This window comes from Gossypium arboreum, chromosome 8 (genome assembly GCF_025698485.1).
Source record: "Gossypium arboreum isolate Shixiya-1 chromosome 8, ASM2569848v2, whole genome shotgun sequence".
Classification (NCBI taxonomy): domain Eukaryota; kingdom Viridiplantae; phylum Streptophyta; class Magnoliopsida; order Malvales; family Malvaceae; genus Gossypium; species Gossypium arboreum.
Window position 1 is genome coordinate 56,598,047 of NC_069077.1, and position 19,458 is coordinate 56,617,504.

General features: G+C 37.9%; 1 protein-coding gene across 1 annotated transcript; it reads left to right on the forward strand.

The window, feature by feature from the left end:
* The first annotated feature begins 1,470 nt into the window (after positions 1–1,470).
* LOC108470190 (caffeic acid 3-O-methyltransferase) lies at positions 1,471–4,586 on the forward strand. Its single transcript, XM_017771455.2, has 4 exons — positions 1,471–2,046; positions 3,410–3,720; positions 3,839–3,903; positions 4,033–4,586. Exons 1-4 carry the CDS (start codon positions 1,628–1,630, stop codon positions 4,333–4,335), a joined length of 1,098 nt encoding a protein of 365 aa, XP_017626944.1. The 5' UTR covers positions 1,471–1,627; the 3' UTR covers positions 4,336–4,586.
* Positions 4,587–19,458: the final 14,872 nt, after the last annotated feature.

Sequence of the window (19,458 nt, forward strand, 5' to 3'; positions counted from 1 at the left end):
GCCAGTTTGTCTCCATGGAGTGTATTTTATGTTCCTACTTTAATATTCTTGTCCTCAGGGTCGTATGAGTTGGTTATGTTTTGGCGGTCCCTACGGAGGGTGAATAGCGGGTTGTCTCCATGCTGGTTCGGATAAGATTCATAAAGGGCCATCTACGAACCATCCTACATGAATGGTTAATATAAATGATTCCTTATGGAGGGTTGTACGCGAATTGCTCCCAATGGAGGGTTATTTGCTGATTGTCCAACAACTTGCCATATGTCTTGCCATATGTCCTGCTGAGTGGAGGTATAACAATTGCCTTCCAGTCGAGAGGTAAGTTATAAAGTGGCTTGTCGAGACCTTTCAGATAGCCAACCATTGTAAAGGGTTAGTAGAGCGAGTCATGTCATAGGTTAGTAGGTGTTTATTTATTGACTTGATTGAATATTTGTATTTTTATAGAAGGATTATGGTTAAAGTTTGTTATGATTATTATTGAGACTTCTAAAGAGATCAAAATATATTTCTCCAAAATTTTTTCTCACTCATAATTTCTAGAAAATGATGATATAAACATTTATTAAATCAGTTCAAGTAATCATTTGAAAATATAGTATTCAAGATTGAATACATAGAATGTGATATATTATGTGATGTTGTCTTGAGGGGAGTAAATACATACTGTACTCTTTTTCTCTTAACTGAGGTTTTGTCCAACTAGATTTTTCTAGTAAGGGTTTTAATGAGGTAACATGTTATGCATATTTTAGATAGAAAATATTTAGTACATTGCCATTGGTGTTTTAGACTTCACAAATAGGTTTAGGGTTGACAAGTGTATTAAGAGATAGAGAGAGAGAGATGAATTTTTTAAGGTTAATTGTGGAATAAAAAAGTACATTGTATGTGTACTCTTTTTTTTTTTTCAAAAATTTTTTTTAGTTTTTGTCTTAATAAGGTTTTAACGACGTACATTATCTAAAGATGGACACTCAAGTGGAGTGTTATAAATGTTTTATTATTATAAAGTGGATGTCTATTAGAATAAGAAGTTTGATATACTTTACGACTCTACTATCCATTAGGAGTTAAGTTTTATTTTCTTTATACTTCTTATATCTATAAATATAAATTTTAAACAAGCATTGTAAATATCATGATCAATAAAATAATTACTTTTAGTCTTATTTCTCTTTTGTTTATTCCTTTATTTTTATTTTATGATATTAATATATTAATTAATAAAAATATATTTATATAAAAATATTTATTATTATATAATAATTTAGAACAAAAGCTAATCCAAATTACATTAGACCACATCGAAGGTCTAAACAAATCCAACGAATCAAGTTGAACGGATATAACCCAATAATTAAATAAGCCCACCGTTCCTACCGGGGGAGGGGAAGTGAACTCAGTGGAGTAATAATAAAAAAAAAAAAAAGAAAAGGTGCGGGTGAGGGGTTATCATTTTAGGTGGTGGGCACCGAGTAGCTGTACAGGGGAAATGGGGACCATGAATGAAGTGGTTGTTGAGACAAAACACCATATATAACCCCTCTTCGTGCCTATCAGCCATTACCACTATCATTTAAACTCTTTGTCAGCGTTTCCGATAAAACTCCAATATCCCAAAACAATGGGTTCAACCGGTGAAACCCAAATGACTCCCACCCAAGTCTCGGATGAGGAAGCCAACTTATTCGCCATGCAACTCACCAGTGCCTCAGTCCTTCCGATGGTCCTCAAGTCGGCCATAGAACTTGACCTGCTGGAGATCATGGCCAAAGCTGGCCCAGGTGCTTTCCTCTCCCCAAAAGAATTGGCTTCCCAGCTCCCCACCAACAACCCCGATGCACCTGTCATGCTAGACCGCATCTTGCGCCTCCTGGCTACCTACTCCATCCTCACTTGCTCCTTGCGCACTCTTCCTGATGGCAAAGTGGAGAGACTCTATGGTCTTGGCCCTGTCTGCAAATTCTTGACCAAGAATGAAGATGGCGTCACTCTTTCCGCCCTCAGTCTCATGAATCAAGACAAGGTCCTTATGGAGAGCTGGTCAGTACCTCCTCTACTTATTTTACTTCTTTCCTTTATCTTCAATTTTTTACGTCCTTACAATCTTTAAGGATCTCTCATTACTTTTAAACCCGGATTGCTTTTGGCATAAAAGATGCCACTGTTAGAAAGAGAGGAGATCTTTTAAAATAATTGCATGAATCAATTAAATTTATTTAAACTCCTGCTGTTTGTGACTTTAAGCATATCGCATTTTACTTTCAAGATACACATACTAAATATATTAATAACGAAAGGAGACATTGAAATTGAACGTGATCAGTTACATGAAGAAGAAACGATCATAGTAATACTTTATATGTGGTGAGTTTCAAGCATGTTGTTGATACTTAAAACAAAGTGTGGCTCCCAGTTTTAGTGGAATATATACAACTATGATCCTTCCTGATAACATGATCCTCAACTTTCAAGATTGAGAAGAAATGAGAGAAGCCGGGATCCCCTAGATAGGATGTATGTTATACTGCTACAGCATAAGTTAGGTAAATCTGATTAATAATTGAGGCCACCCGCTTGGCATTTGGAATAGCTTACCTAAAAACCGTATTTTTTTTCATATTTATAATAAAAAATAAAATAATGAAGATAAAGCTTTTTTTTTTGAAAGAGACATAAAGTTGATTTAATTAATGCATATGATTAATTTAAACATGAATTTTTTCACATAATATCAATTTTAATTTTGAATGTTTACAATTTTGTTAATTTAGTTTTTCTTTTAACTAAATTTAAAGCTCTAACTTTTAAAAAAATTCAATTTAACAATTAATATTTAAAAAAATTTAAATTATTGTTTTTAATGAAAACATTTATTAAAATGTTAAATTTTTAAGCATAACAAGCATGGCAATTCACATGAACTTTATTTAAATTTTAAATTTTTTATTTTTATAATTTTTAAATTATTTGTCATACCAACATAAAAATACATGTGGCCGCCACACAGGTTAACATGTCAATATCACTAAATTGAGATACCCTAATGTGGCAATGAGTTGGCAGTCAGGGACGGTTTTAATTTCAATTCAAACCAGAAATATGATTATCGATTACCCTTCAGTATGTTAGGGACAGGTTATCAAAATTTTCTAGCTAACAATTTCATATTACTCTTTGATCCTTCTTCATTTAGAATTCTTGAAAGTAGTGCTGAAAGTTTAAGCTATTTTGTATGTGAATGGATATTTGAAATGATATAACACAACTGGGCTGATGTGAAGGATCAAAGTTTCAACATTTCAAGCAAAGTGGTGAAGTTCATTAGTTAAGCGCAGAGATGTTGTCCAAGTTTAGATTGGATTGAGAAGTGTATTGAGAAGTGTGTATGTTGGACCATTTGCAGGTACTACTTGAAAGATGCCGTGCTGGAAGGTGGAATTCCCTTCAACAAAGCCTATGGTATGACCGCATTCGAGTATCATGGCACGGATCCTAGATTCAACAAGGTTTTCAACAGGGGAATGTCTGATCACTCTACCATTACCATGAAGAAGATTCTTGAGACCTATGATGGCTTTGAGGGACTCAAAACACTGGTCGATGTTGGCGGCGGTACTGGAGCTACGCTTAACATGCTTGTCACCAAGCACCCTTCTATAAAGGGCATCAACTTTGATTTGCCTCATGTCATTGAGGATGCTCCTGCTTATCCTGGTATGACGTTATCCATGTTTCCTTAAGTCATTTTAAGTACTTTCTAATTTCCTCCATGAATGGACAAAACTGCATTATTCCTTTTTTGAAACGAGAGTGGACTGTTTTTTGGTTGTAGGTGTGGAGCATGTTGGTGGAGACATGTTTGAAAGTGTTCCAAAAGGAGACGCCATCTTCATGAAGGTGAGTTTGAATTAATCAACTGAAAACACTAACAACTTCAGTTTTGGAATTGGCTGGTACATTAACCATGGTGAAAACACGTGTCCAAAATTTTACTAGCCTCATCAACCATGATTTGTGCTGATGCAGTGGATATGCCACGATTGGAGCGATGAGCACTGCTCCAAGTTTTTGAAGAAGTGCTACGAAGCTTTACCGGACAACGGAAAAGTAATTGTTGCAGAATGTATTCTCCCAGATTACCCAGATCCTAGCCTTGCCACAAAGTTAGTTGTCCATATTGATTGCATCATGTTGGCTCACAATCCTGGTGGGAAAGAGAGGACTGAGAAAGAATTCGAGGCCTTGGCAAGGAGTGCTGGGTTTCAAGGTTTCCAAGTAAAATGCTGCGCTTTCGGCACATACATCATGGAGTTTCTCAAAAGGGTTTGAACTTTGAATCTATGTGTTTTGGTTACATGCTTCACACTGTTATTTGGGCGATTGTCTCAAAGGTGGCTTGCACACAGAAAACAAATAAGGACGAGATTTTGTGCTGCTTGTGTATGATAAATACTGTTTTATACGTATGCTTATAATTCTATCCTGGCCTCAATGTAAACTAATAAGCAAATGTTGATTAATGTCATAAAACCTCGAGTTTGAGAAAAGAAATCATGAAGAAGCTGATTGTATTGTATAAATGTTCCTGTTTGCTGCCATTTTCTTTTACCAAAACTTGGGAAATGGTTGTCAAATCATCTTACTGGATCGTAAACCGGGTTTAACAAGTATCAATGTAGCTCCGGGCCTGGAAGATCTTCACCCTTAAAGGGCTGCTCAAGTTTGAATGCACTCCTCATCACAACTTAACAAACAAAAAATTTACTAAAGCACCACACAGTAATATAAATTAATTTGGTAAATATAATATATATATATTATTAATTAATTTAGAGAGCTGCATACACAAGTCTGGAAAACAAATTTTCACTAAAAATACCAAAAGCAAACTTGCTTAATAAAATTGGAGAAATCTTTAGTCAATTAGTGAAATCTTAATTTTGATTCAAGATAAATTTTAATAAATTGATTATAGTTACTGAGTTTTACTAATTTACCTTGTACTGCTTCATGCAGGTTTTATACAGTTTCGTTAATCTCATATTATTCTGTTTAGTAATGTTTTATTTAATCGACTTTGATGTATTATCCGTTGTTGATCTGTTTTGTACTCCAAAATGTGATTTCCTCTTTTACTATTTACCTTGTACTGCTGTTTTTATTGAAAAACAAGGCTCCTTTATTGTTGCCTATGTGCGGCGGCTGGAAGGGAAGCTAGGGTTTCAAACCCTTTTCTTTTCTAACGACCTTGGATTTTGATTTGAAACCAATTTCAAGTGAATTTGGGCTTGGATAAAAGGTTAGCTAAAAATGATGGGCTTCCAATGGGTCTTAAAAAATGGGTTTGAAAAATGAATTGGATTTCATATTTTTCAAATTGATCTGGGCTTGAAAACTGAGAACCATCATGGAACCAAAATTAATCAAAAATAAAATTTTGTACAAAAATTTCATCAACTAAACCAACAAAATTTTAAACAATTTCAATACATCCATCGAAACTCAATTTGGTCCAAGATTTAGAATTTTATTCGAATCCCACAAATTCAAATGAAGTTCAAATTATTTGCAATTTAAACCAACATATTTAACACTAAATTGAAGTCTTTAGAAATTCATTAATATGTGGATTTAACCTCAAGAATCCAAATAAATCCAATCAAAAGCTCAAAATCTTGAATTTTTTTTAACTTATTTAGAAAAATATCCCTTTTTATTCCTTTTCGATCGAGTTCAAATAGAAGCCTCTATTCAGTAAAATCAAAGTTCGAAAAACTTAAAATAAAGTTTATCATGGAAATAACCAAATTAAATAATTGAAAATCAACATTATCCCACATTTTAAAGCCTTAAGACACATCACAAAATTTAATCCATTTTATAAGTGTTTCGGCATGTTAAAAACATAAAAGGGGGATTTGGTTGCCCGTTAGGTTTGTAACACAAGCTATTAGATATAAAATAGTATGGGTTTTGCCAAAACCAAATCATTTTTGTCAATTTAAATCTTTATCAATAATTTCCTGGTCTTAAAACACTTTTTAAATCATTCCTAAGGTTCTTTTACGAAGCTATAACAATTATACCTAATTTAGAGTTGTTTTGAGGGCTTCGAAACATAGTTTTGTAAGTACAAGTGGACATGTAATGGTACATGGTTCTTTATGTGTCGATACATGGTCCTAATGTTATAGCTTTTTAGTTATTGACTTTGCATGTATCAGTACATGAAGGCAAGGTATCAATAATTGACATCCCCAAACATCCTAGAAACTTATCATGAAGTTCCAAAACATTTTTGTTGATACAGGTGTTCAACAATGAGAAGATAAGGAGGAGAAAGTGGTGCTGACTATGGGGTTGGTTTACCTGTGATAGGTGGAGTGTTGGAAAAACTAAAAGAGGTGAAAGAAATGGAGGAAAACATAGGAGATGAGAAGGAAAGAGAAGGCTAAGTAAGCAAGTGAAAGGCTTAAGTGGGGAAAGAGAGATCCTTCATACATCATGTGTTGGGGTATATATAGGGGAAGGTCCTCTTATTTGGAAGTGCCACATCACCAATAATACGGATGATTGCCTGCTTGTATGGTCGGGTAGATGGTAGGTCCTTTACATGTAAGTTGTCATCAAGCATAGTACTTTGCAGTCTTACTTTGACATTCCCTTTGCTAAGGTATTATGAGGTTGTTATGTCCTAATGGTCCTTTAGTAGTTCCCATGGACAACCAATAGCGGGTGGCCCCTTGTGGGTAGTGTGAGGCATGTGTTATGAGGTTGTTATGTCCTATTGATTGTATAAGACGGAGAGTCACCCATGGGTGCTTTCTAAGACGCTTCTTGTGTTGCCACGTGTCTAAGCTAGGGTAAGGGTATAACAATTGCCCTCTTGGTGAAGAGGTAGGTTATAAAGTGGCCTATCTTGAGACAATTCGAATGGATTCCTAATGGGTGTCATGTTTGAGCGTATAAGGGAATAAAGCAGTTGGAATAGCAAAGGTTAGTTGTTGTGCATGTTGATGAAACTTTAAGAAAGATGGGGGATGCATCTAAGGTTCTAAAACAACTATATTAAATGAACAAGCTGTACAGCTTTTTAAGAGGATACAGAGCCAATGATAGGGTGTGTTGTTTCACAAGACACGTGCTTGGATTGTATTGGCTATAAAGCGCTGGAATGTTTGGGTCATAGAACACTATTTTGTGAGGGCTGTATAAATAGGCTTCTTGGTGGACCATCATTGTGTTCATCATCCTTTGACATGAGTCAGGGATGTGGCCCATGATAAGGGTGTTTCAAAATACATTTTAGTTGATAGGGGGAATAGCTACAAACCAATTGAGCCTAATGTATTTCTCCCAACGCCAAAGGATCTTAGGATAGGGGAAATCTTGCATGTAAGGATCAATACCATGAGCCTAGAGTGCCACAAATATATTATTCTAGAACTTAAGTTCTATTTGAATTCAATTTTCCTATTGAATGGATCCTACCCCTATAGACCTATTCAACTATAAGCCTCCACTGAAGGGTTACAAAGAGGCCAAAAAGTAACTTATAATGATAGAAAGGATATTTTCATTGTTTTCTGATACATCAACCTCTGCAAAGTCTTTAATTACTATCTGTTTGATAATGGCACAAACTAGAACTCAGAATGCAATTTTGGATGGGGTTTCATGAACAATAGATTGCTTGAGACTCACGACCAGTCGTAACCCTTCAACTCAAAGGACAGGGTGGCTTTGATACTTCATGAGCTAATGAAGGAGCCTTAGAATCATATTGTAGCATATGGGAAATGTTTAGAACAAAAATGGGAGGAATCAGAGGGCATGCACCATTCCTTACCTGTCATCCTCGTGGATCATAAGGAACCTCATGTTATTGTAAGGGTGTGGCTTTGATATTTTATGAGCTAATGAAGGAGCCTTGGAATTATATTGTAGCATATGGGAAATGTTTAAAACAAAAATGGGAGGAATCGAAAGGCATGCACCATTCCTTACTTCTCATCCTTTCAGATCGTAAGAAACCTCCTATTTTTGTTAAGGTAAACACAACTACTATTATTGATGCAAGATATGGTTAATCTATTGCCTCTCATAGCTGGGCTCAAAAGAGGGGATGGGGAGGAAAATGAGGCGGCTTCTATAGATGTAACAGCTCAGTTTTAGCTTAAATCAGAATAGTGGTTTCAAGACCACAAATATGAGGTTGTAAAAATATTTTAATATTATTTTTGGTGTTTGCAGCATGTATTTAGATATGTGTGAAAATTTCGTGAGATAATTTTATCGTTTGAAAGTTTAATTTGAGAAAAATGACCAAATCGCGTAAAATGCAAAAGTTGCATTCTATAAGTTAAAAGTGCTTAATTGTCATGGCTTATTAAATGAAAGGTCCTTATATTGATATTAGACCATGGATAGTGGGAATGGACATAAATAGGCAATTATTAAGGTGATTAAATTGTTTAATAACAAGGTTAAATTTGTAAATCAGTTATTAAGGTATATTAAATAAAAACAAAAAAAAAATTATGTGTTATCATCATCATCTAGCCAAAAATACAAAGAAGAAAAGAAGCTAAATTAGGTTTTAAGCTTTTGGCACTTGCAAGCTTAATTTGGTAAGTGTTTTAGCTCAATTTTTGATGATTTCTACGTTTTTGTGATTGTTGTTTCATGTTCTAGCTAGCCCATGTCTCAAATTTTGAAAGAGTTGATTTTGAAAGTTTCCATTGATGAATTCATGTGTTTTATGATTTTTGATGATGAATTATGAAAGCTTGGTGCTTGATATACATGTTTTGTAAAGTGATTTTGAGTAAAAATACATATTAGGGATTAAATTGATAAAAGTGTAAATTGAGGGGTTAAACTGGGAAATAAATGAAAAATATTGGCTGCTAGGGGCACTATAGTAACTCGACACACATTGGTTTGTAATGAATTGGTGTAATTTTATGTATTTGTGAAATAAGGATTAAATTTTCAAAATGTGAAAGTTTAGGGGCTAAAGTGAAAAAATGCCAAAACGTATATTTTTGGATGAAATTGAATGAATAGGAGATTAAATGAGTTAATTTTGAATTTCTATAGATCGAGAAAGAAATGAATCAGATTTAGATCATGGAAAATTGAAGGTTATCGAGTAATCGAACCGATTCGTCAATTCTGAGTACGAGGTAAGTTCTTACGTGATAAACATTGTTACTATTATGTTTTTAATTTTTTAATAATACATAAATTGTATATATGCGACTACAACAGTGTACAACGACAAATTGAATATGTTTGGCACCTAGTGTGCGTTTCGAGATAGTTTCGGCTATATAGAGCACTTAGTGTGCGAATTGGAATAGCTTCGGCTTTATGTGGCGCTAAGTGTGCAATATCGAGATAGTTTCAGTTTAATGTGATGGCACTAAGTGTGCGATATCGTTATAGCTTTGGCTAATTATTTATGCACTAAGTGTGCGAGTTCTTAAAGCATTGAAAGATTTTTGAATGATTTTGTAACACCCCGAACCCGAGACCATCGCCGGTGTCGGACACGAGGGGTTAACGAGATAAATCCTCTTAAAGTACCGACCAATTTGGCATTTCCAGACAGGCTGGAAAACTGCGTCACTGTCGCCTTAAAAATCATATCTTGAGTTTCAAAACTCAGAAACTGATTCTGTAAATTTTCCCTGAATTTAGACTCATATATCCATCCATGGATTTATTTCTAGAATTTTTGGTTGGGCCTATTGGTACAGTTTATTAGTTAAAGTCACCCATGTTACAGGGGTCGACTACACTGACCTTCGCGCGTTACAACTTGAATATCTCTCTGTACAGGGCTTTAATACTGGTGCCGTTTGTTTCTAATGAAACTAGACTCAAAATGGAATCTGCACATATAAGGCATGACTTCTAATTCTTTCTGTATAATTTATAGTAAATTTTAAAAGTCGCGTCAGGGGACCCAAAAACCGTTCTGGCCCTGTCTCACGAGAACTTTAATATCTCTCGGTATACTGTTCATATGATCGTTTCGTTACTTTCATATGAAAATAGACTCGTCAAGGTTCATTTTCATAACTTATTCACAATTTAATACCCTTCTACAAATTTTGGTGATTTTTCACATCCACGTCACTGCAACTGGCAGCATCTGTTTTTAAGGTAGGGCTTACCTATTTTGTAGTTTCCATGGACCAACTATAGTCTAGTCATACATAGGTCCACCTATGATCATGTTTAGCCATTCAAATGGCTGATCATGTGACCAACACTCCCATTCAATCCATAATAACATCATGAAACCATATAAAATTACAAACCACAAATGGTCTAATTCAGTACTCCACTTTTACGAACCATTTTCGCATGGCCGTACACATATACATCACAAAAGCACTTGAAAACAACCGAGGGTAGTCCTATACATGCCATATCCAAAGTTCAACTAAAAGAGTACCAAAGGGGTTTGATAGTGTGGATGACTTCACTTCAATGATCCCGAATCCGATCGCTAGCGAGCAAAATCTATAAAACAGAGAGCCAAAGCAGCGGGTAAGCATGTTTATGCTTAGTAAATCTCAAGCAATGAAATCGGCTTTAACTAAAGCATTACATTCACATAGCCAAATGAATCATTTCATTTATACACATTCACATAATCATACTTACTTCACACTTCATCAACATATACATTCACAAGATATTAACCAATTCAAGAGCTGAAAATTCGTTAGTCAATTGACGAATATTATTCAAACGTATCGACTTTTCCATTGCACATGTAAACATACCTTATCCTTTGGGCTTTTCGAGCGTACTAATTAAATGTATTACAGCAACCAACGCTCACCTTCAACCCAAGCTTCTTGAATACAACCGGATATAACCACACGCACGAATGCCTTGGTCTTAGCCGGATATAACAACTCGCACAAATGCCTTCGGTATTAGCCCGGATATAACAACTTGCACGAATGCCTTGGGTATTAGCCGGATAAAGTCACTAGCACAATTGCCTTGGGTCTTAACCGGATATCATTCAATTGCTCATGCACACATACATCCATAATCATTACACATTCATGTTTCATTTTCGTTACTAAGGCTCAAACACAAATATAATCACTAGCGTAATTGCCTTGGGACTTAGCCGGTACCATTCAAATACTCATACACACGTATATTAGTAATCATTACACATCCATAATTTCATTTCACATAATTCAAGTAGGGTTATTACTTGAAGACTTACCTCGGATGTTGTCGAACGGCTTCAACGGCTATTCGATCACTTTTCCTTCCCTTATCCGATTGTGGCCCTCTAAGCTCTTGAGCTAATTCAAACAAATTCAATTTATTAAAGTCTCGCTTGCTATCCTTGGCCTAATACACACATCATTGACTCAACATCACATAACTAAGCACTTTAGTCAATTTTCTTTAATTACGCACACATTCGGCCTTAGCTCACAACAAGGTAGCCGATTACCTAAGTCAAGAATAGGCACCATTAAGCTTGCCTCTAACCGAATGCATGCACAATAATTCCCCTCATGTGGCCGATTATACTTAGTCATACTTGCACAAAATCAACAATAAATTGCAAGATTTTCACATCATATGTGTACTAGGCGAATGTACTTGCAATTTCACAAACATTCTTCAACACTTTCTTCTTTAAACAAACATATTTATCACTTACTTCATAACCAAAACATCATGTGCAAACATATATACACATATAGGTGCAAGGTCAATTTCAAGGTGTCCATAACCATCCAAAACACAAATTTTAACTAACATGCAAGAAGCATAAACCATGCTCATGAGCATACCATGGCGAATACATCACACACCATACCCTTTTTAATTTTTTTGGTCATGGTTAAACAAAGGATTCAATGTCTTACTCAAGAATGCTAAAAGAAATTTCAAGAGTAGTCAATCCATCATTGCATGCATCATCAACAAGCTTCACATTTAGCATGCAATGGCTTTAACACAATATCAAACTTGGCCAAATACCATTTCCATGGCACAACAAGGATTTGGACCATGGGCTAACATGAACATCAAGTTAGCAACTAAAACATGCATGAATCTCATGACACAACCTCAAACATACCTTAATCTTGATGCAAGTATAGCCAAATCTCCTTCTAGATCTCTTCTAAACCAAAAATGGAGCAAAAATCCCTCCTTCTTCCTTAGTTTTGGCTCAAAGAAAGGATGAACAAATTTTTTTTCTTTCTTTCTCTACAACTCACGGCAATGGGGGTGAATACCACACTCACACACATTTTATTTTCATTCTTTTCTTACCCATACTCCTTTGTTTATTATTTCTCCCTAATGCACCAACAAAACATGTTTATGACATGTTTTGCCCATCCTCTCTTGCCATGGCCGCCACCACCTATAAAAGGGGTATTTGACATGCAAGTCCATTGTTTTGCATGCATGCTTTAATTAGTCATCACACATTTCCTATCATACTTTCAAAGTTTACTACTAGGCCCTTTCTAGTGAAATTCACATTTATAACACTAAATCAAATCATCAAAATGTCACACACAATTTAACACATATCATAGGCATCAAAATAAATTTTAAATTATTTTTATGCCTCGGTTTTGTGGTCCCGAAACCACATCCCGACTAGGGTCAATTTTGGTGTCACAACTCTCCCCACTTAAGAAATTTTCGTCCCGAAAATCTTACCGTAAATAGGGTTGGGTATCGCTCTTTCATAGAGTTCTCGGTTTCCCAAGTAGCTTCTTCTATCCGTGTTTGAGCCATAACACTTTCACTAGCGGGACCGCTTGTTTCATAACTCTTTCACTTCACGTGATAGGATACGAATCGGTTCTTCCTCATAACTCATATTGGCTTGAATTTCAACCTCGATGGACTAATCACGTGCGATGGATCGGATCTATAGCATCGAAGCATCGAGACATGAAAGACGTCGTGAATCTTTTCGAGTTCAGGGGGCAAAATCAAACGATATGCAACTGGACCGACTCGCTCGGATATCTCATATGGCCCAATGAACCTCGGGCTCAACTTGCCCTTACGGCCGAATCTGAGTATCTTTTCCAAGGCGAAACCTTAAGAAGCACTTTATCCCCCACCTGATACTCAATGTCTTTTCGTTTCAGATCCGCGTACGACTTCTGACGATCGGAGGCTATCTTCAGATTTTCACGGATTACTTTCACTTTTTGTTCAGCATCTTTAATCAAATCCACCCCGAAAATTTTGCTTTCACCGAGCTCAGTCCAAAACAATGGTGTACGGCATTTACGACCGTACAAAGCCTCGTAGGGTGCCATCTTAATACTTGATTGAAAACTATTGTTGTAAGCGAATTCAATCAAAGGCAAATACCGTTCCCATGAACCACTGAACTCGAGGATGCAACATCTCAACATATCCTCAAGTATTTGAATTATCCGCTCGGATTGACCATCGGTTTGGGGGTGAAAGGCGGTGCTGAAATGCAACTTGGTACCCAAAGCTTCTTGCAACTTCTTCCAAAATCGCGAGGTAAATCTCGGATCTCTATCCGACACGATGGAAATAGGCACCCCGTGTAATCTCACAATCTGAGAAACGTACAATTCGGCTAGTTTGTCCATTGAAAAATCCGTACGTACGGGGACAAAGTGAGCCGACTTAGTTAATCTATCTACCACGACCCAAACCGCATCCTTCTTACTCGACAATGGCGGTCCGGATACAAAGTCCATTATGACTCGATCCCATTTCCACTCGGGTATCGTGATCGATGAAGTAATCTGAAGGCACTTGATGTTCGCTTTCACTTGTTGACATATTAAACATCTCAAACAAAGTCGAGATGTCTCGTTTCATACCATGCCACCAAAACCGACGTTTCAAATCGTTGTACATCTTCGTACTCCGGGTTGATTGCCATTCGGCTACAATGGGCTTCGTTCGAATTATCGAAATAAGTTCAATTCTTTGGAACACACAGACGACCCTGAACCTCAAACAATCGTCATCATCGATCCGAAACTCCGATTCCTTGTTCGAACACACTCAGCCGTTTGCAACCAACTCATCGTCGACTTTTGAGCTTCACAAATTTGATGTATCAATAATGGTTTGGCTTTCAATTCAGCTACTAACACATTGTCGGATCGAGCGGACAAGTGCACATTCATCGCTCGTAAAGCGAATAATGATTTACGACTTAAGGCATCCGCAACCACATTCGCCTTTCCCGGGTGATAGTCAATGACCAGCTCATAATCCTTTAATAGCTCGAGCCAACGTCTTTGTCGCAGATTTAAGTCTCTTTGAGTCATCAAATATTTGAGACTTTTGTGATCCGAATACACATGGCACTTCTCACCAACTAAGTAATGTCGCCATATCTTTAAAGCGAATCGATGGCGACCAATTCGAGATCATGGGTCGGATAATTTTTCTCATGTGGCTTTAATTGCCTCGATGCATAGGCCACAACTCGACCTTCTTGCATCAATACGCAACCTAACCCAAGTAGGGAGGCGTCACTAAAGATGACAAACTCTTTGCCAGATTCGGGTTGCACTAGAATTGGGGCTTCATCAAATAAGTTTTCATTGATCGAAACTTTTCGACATTTCTCCGTCCATTCGAACTTAACATCCTTTTGGAGTAGCTTCGTCATTGGCGTGGCTATCGTTGAGAAACCTTTTACAAATCGTCGGTAATAACCGACAAGCCCCAAAAAGCTCCGAACCTCGGTAATATTTCTCGGAGGCTTCCAGTTAAGTATGGCTGAAATTTTGTTCGGGTCGACTCGAATACCCGATGCAGATACCACATGCCCCAAGAAGCTAACCTCTCTTAACCAGAACTCACACTTGCTGAACTTAGCATATAATTGCTTATCCCGTAAAATTTGCAGCACTAACCTCAGGTGTTCAGCATGTTCGGTCTCATTTCTTGAATAGACCAAGATGTCATCAATGAACACGACTACTGAACCGATCCAAATATGGTCTGAAGATCCGATTCATCAAATCCATAAATACCGCAGGGCATTAGTAAGCCCAAACGGCATCACTAGGAACTCGTAGTGACCATATCTCGCTTAAAGGCGGTCTTGGGTACGTCCAAATCTCGAATTAATCGATAATAGCCCGATCTCAAATCTATTTTCGAGAACACCGAGGCTCCTTCAGTTGATCGAACAAATCATCGATCTGCATAATGGATATTTGTTCTTTATCGTCGCTTTATTAAGCTAACGATAGTCGATGCACGACCTCATGGTTCCATCCTTCTTTTCACAAACAACACCGGCGCACCCCAAGGTGAAAAACTTCGAGACGAGCAAAACCTCTATCCACCAATTCTTGCAATCGAGCTTTCAACTCCTTTAATTCCGTTGGTGCCATACGATACGGAGCTATCGAAATTGGAGTGGTACCGGTACCAATTCGATGCCAAACTCTATTTCCGAACAGTGGTAAACCCGGCAATTCTTGAGGAAAACATCCGGTATTCACAAACCATCGCACAGATTCGGGTCTCTTTTCGACTCCTTGTCATCGAGCACATACGCAAGGTACGCCGCACCCTTTTCTTACATATTTACGGGCCAACATTGCTGATATTACGGTGGCAACCCTTTAAGTCCGTAGACTCAACCCGAATTATCTCGTTATTCGGGCACCTCGAATCGATAGTCTTGCTTTTGCAATTTACAACCGCATCGTGCATGGTCAACCAATCCAAACCAAGAATAACGTCGAATTAAATCGAGCGGCAAAAGCATCAAGTCCGCCGGAAAACAAGAACCTCGAAATACTAGGGGACTTTTCTTACACTTTGTTGACAAGCACGTAATGACCCAAGGGTTTGACACCGAATTACAAACTCGATGAGACTCAATAGGCAAAGTCTTCTTGGATGCTAAGGTTTCGCATATATAAGAATGAGTAGAACCGGGGTCAATCAAAGCAATCACATTAGTATCGAAAAGAGTGAATGTACCGTAATGACATCCGGTGAGGCAACATCCTCGCGTCTGGCGTATGGCATAAGTCCTAGCAGAGCACGAGCCTCGGGTCTTGTTGTAGCATCTCTCGACCCTCTCGGCCCCACTAGCATTGCCCGTATTTGGATGGCCTACTTGACGTTGGTAGCACCGGGTTTCCACTCGACTTACATTTTGTTCAAGCAACCTCGGGCAATCCTTGATAAAGTGGTCGGCCGATCCACACTTATAGCGAGAGCGATCACGGAACCTCAGCTCCCGAATGCCATTTGCCACAATGTTGACACTCCATTCGATTTCGACGATCATTCCCAACACCGGAGACCGAAGTGCCTCGTATACCCACGAAGTCGATCACGATTTCGTCTAAAAAGGCACAAGCGCCTCTAGACCGGCTCACATCTTCTCGAAATCTCTTGATGCTGTTGAAGAGACTTTCCGAGGACCTTTTCGAAATTCTCCGGTTCCTACATCAACTTTTGATTCTCCTTTCTAAGCTCTTGACTTTACAAGCTCGCTCAACAAGTACTACGAACTCTCGTATTTCGAGAATGCCAACAAACATCCTTATATCATCATTTAGCCCATCCTCAAGCGTTTACATAATAGCTTGGACGAAACACATTCCGGCGTATTCTTGAGTCTAACAAATTTTCGCTCGTAGTCGATAACGGACATAGAGCCTTGCTTAAGATCAAGAAATTCCTTTCGTTTTGGTCGATGAATCTCGACTAATATACTTCTTTGAACTCGGTTTGGAAAAACTCCCAAGTTACTTGCTCCGTAGGCACAACCGAAGTCGAGTACTCCACCAATAGTAGGCGGAATCGCGTAGCAAGGAGATAGTACACTTTAAGCACTCATCGGTGTACAAGATAGCTCATCGAGCACCGGATAGTGTTGTCCAACCAAAATTCAGCTTGCTCGGCATCGTCGTCATCCGTAGCTTTAAATTCAGTGGCCCCATGTTTTGAATCACATCATTGGGGCTTACTTGACCTTATTTGGTCGATTCATGAGGTATTGTAGGTGCGGGGGTTGCATTAGTCGGGAATGGAGGTTGTGGAACAGCCGTGTTAGTTCGAATGTATTGGTTGAACCAATCATTCATCACGCTATAAAAGGCTTGCCTAGCCTCATCATTCGGATTGCTGGCCATAGGTTGAGAGTCCGCCGGTGCTGTCCCTTGCACAGGAGCAGGCGCCACACTCTCCACATCATCAGCTATTGCTCGGTTTGGATCGGGATCCATTTCTATAAACAAACACAAATTCAGAATGTCAGAAATCACCACACTATCAATTATCACTTAATGGCATGTATAGCTAGAACCCAAACATATCACGGTAGTCCTAGAATCGACTAAACCCTAGCTCTGATACCAATAAAATTGTAACACCCCGAACCCGAGACCATCGCCGGTGTCGGACACGAGGGGTTAACGAGACAAATCCTCTTAAAGTACCGACCAATTTGGCATTTCCAGACAGGCTGGAAAACTGCGTCACTGTCGCCTTAAAAATCATATCTTGAGTTTCAAAACTCGGAAACTGATTCCGTAAATTTTCCCTAAATTTAGACTCATATATCCATCCATGGATTTATTTCTAGAATTTTTGGTTAGGCCGATTGGTACAGTTTATTAGTTAAAGTCACCCATGTTACAGAGGTCGACTACACTGACCTTCGCGCGTTACAACTTGAATATCTCTCTGTACAGGGCTTTAATACTGGTGCCGTTTGTTTCTAATGAAACTAGACTCAAAATGGAATCTGCACATATAAGGCATGACTTATAATTCTTTCTGGATAATTTATAGTAAATTTTAAAAGTCGCGTCAGGGGACCCAGAAACCGTTCTGGCCCTGTCTCACGAGAACTTTAATATCTCTCGGTATACTGTTCATATGATCGTTTCGTTACTTTCATATGAAAATAGACTCGTCAAGGTTCATTTGCATAACTTATTCACAATTTAATACCCTTCCTACAAATTTTGGTGATTTTTCACATCCACGTCACTGCAACTGGCAGCATCTGTTTTTAAGGTAGGCCTTACCTATTTTGTAGTTTCCATGGACCAACTATAGTCTAGTCATACATAGGTCCACCTATGATCATGTTTAGCCATTCAAATGGCTGATCATGTGACCAACACTCCCATTCCAATCCATAATAACATCATGAAACCATATAAAATTACAAACCACAAATGGTCTAATTCCGTACTCCACTTTTACGAACCATTTTCGCATGGCCGTACACATATACATCACAAAAGCACTTGAAAACAACCGAGGGTAGTCCTATACATGCCATATCCAAAGTTCAACTAAAAGAGTACCAAAGGGGGTTTGATAGTGTGGATGACTTCACTTCAATGATCCCGAATCCGATCGCTAGCGAGCAAAATCTATAAAACAGAGCCAAAGCAACGGGTAAGCATGTTTATGCTTAGTAAATCTCAAGCAATGAAATCGGCTTTAACTAAAGCATTACATTCACATAGCCAAATGAATCATTTCATTTATACACATTCACATAATCATACTTACTTCACACTTCATCAACATATACATTCACAAGATATCAACCAATTCAAGAGCTGAAAATTCGTTAGTCGATTGACGAATATTATTCAAACGTATCGACTTTTCCATTGCACATGTAAACATACCTTATCCTTTGGGCTTTTCGAGCGTACTAATTAATTGTATTACAGCAACCAACGCTCACCTTCAACCCAAGCTTCTTGAATACAACCGGATATAACCACACGCATCGAATGCCTTCGGTCTTAGGCGGATATAACGACTCGCACAAATGCCTTCGGTATTAGCCCGGATATAACAACTTGCACGAATGCCTTGGTATTAGCCGGATAAAGTCACTAGCACAATTTCCTTGGTCTTAACCGGATATCATTCAATTGCTCATGCACACATACATCCATAATCATTACACATTCATGTTTCATTTTCGTTACTAAGGCTCAAACACAAATATAATCACTAGCGTAATTGCCTTGGGACTTAGCCCGGTACCATTCAAATACTCATACACACGTATATTAGTAATCATTACACATCCATAATTTCATTTCACATAATTCAAGTAGGGTCATTACTTGAAGACTTACCTCGGATGTTGTCGAACGGCTTCAACGGCTATTCGATCACTTTTCCTTCCCTTATCCAATTGTGGCCCTCTAAGCTCTTGAGCTAATTCAAACAAATTCAATTTATTAAAGTCTCGCTTGCTATCCTTGGCGAATACACACATCATTGACTCAACATCACATAACTAAGCACTTTAGTCAATTTTCTTTAATTACGCACACATTCACCTTAGCTCACAACAAGGTAGCCGATTACCTAAGTCAAGAATAGGCACCATTAAGCTTGCCTCTAACCGAATGCATGCAC

Coding starts and splice junctions, on each gene's coding strand:
- LOC108470190 (XM_017771455.2), top strand. CDS start 1,628: ATGGGTTCAACCGGTGAAACCCAAATGACTCCCACCCAAGTCTCGGAT. Junction 2,047..3,409: donor AAGGTCCTTATGGAGAGCTG/GTCAGTACCTCC, acceptor GACCATTTGCAG/GTACTACTTGAAAGATGCCG. Junction 3,721..3,838: donor GGATGCTCCTGCTTATCCTG/GTATGACGTTAT, acceptor TTTTGGTTGTAG/GTGTGGAGCATGTTGGTGGA.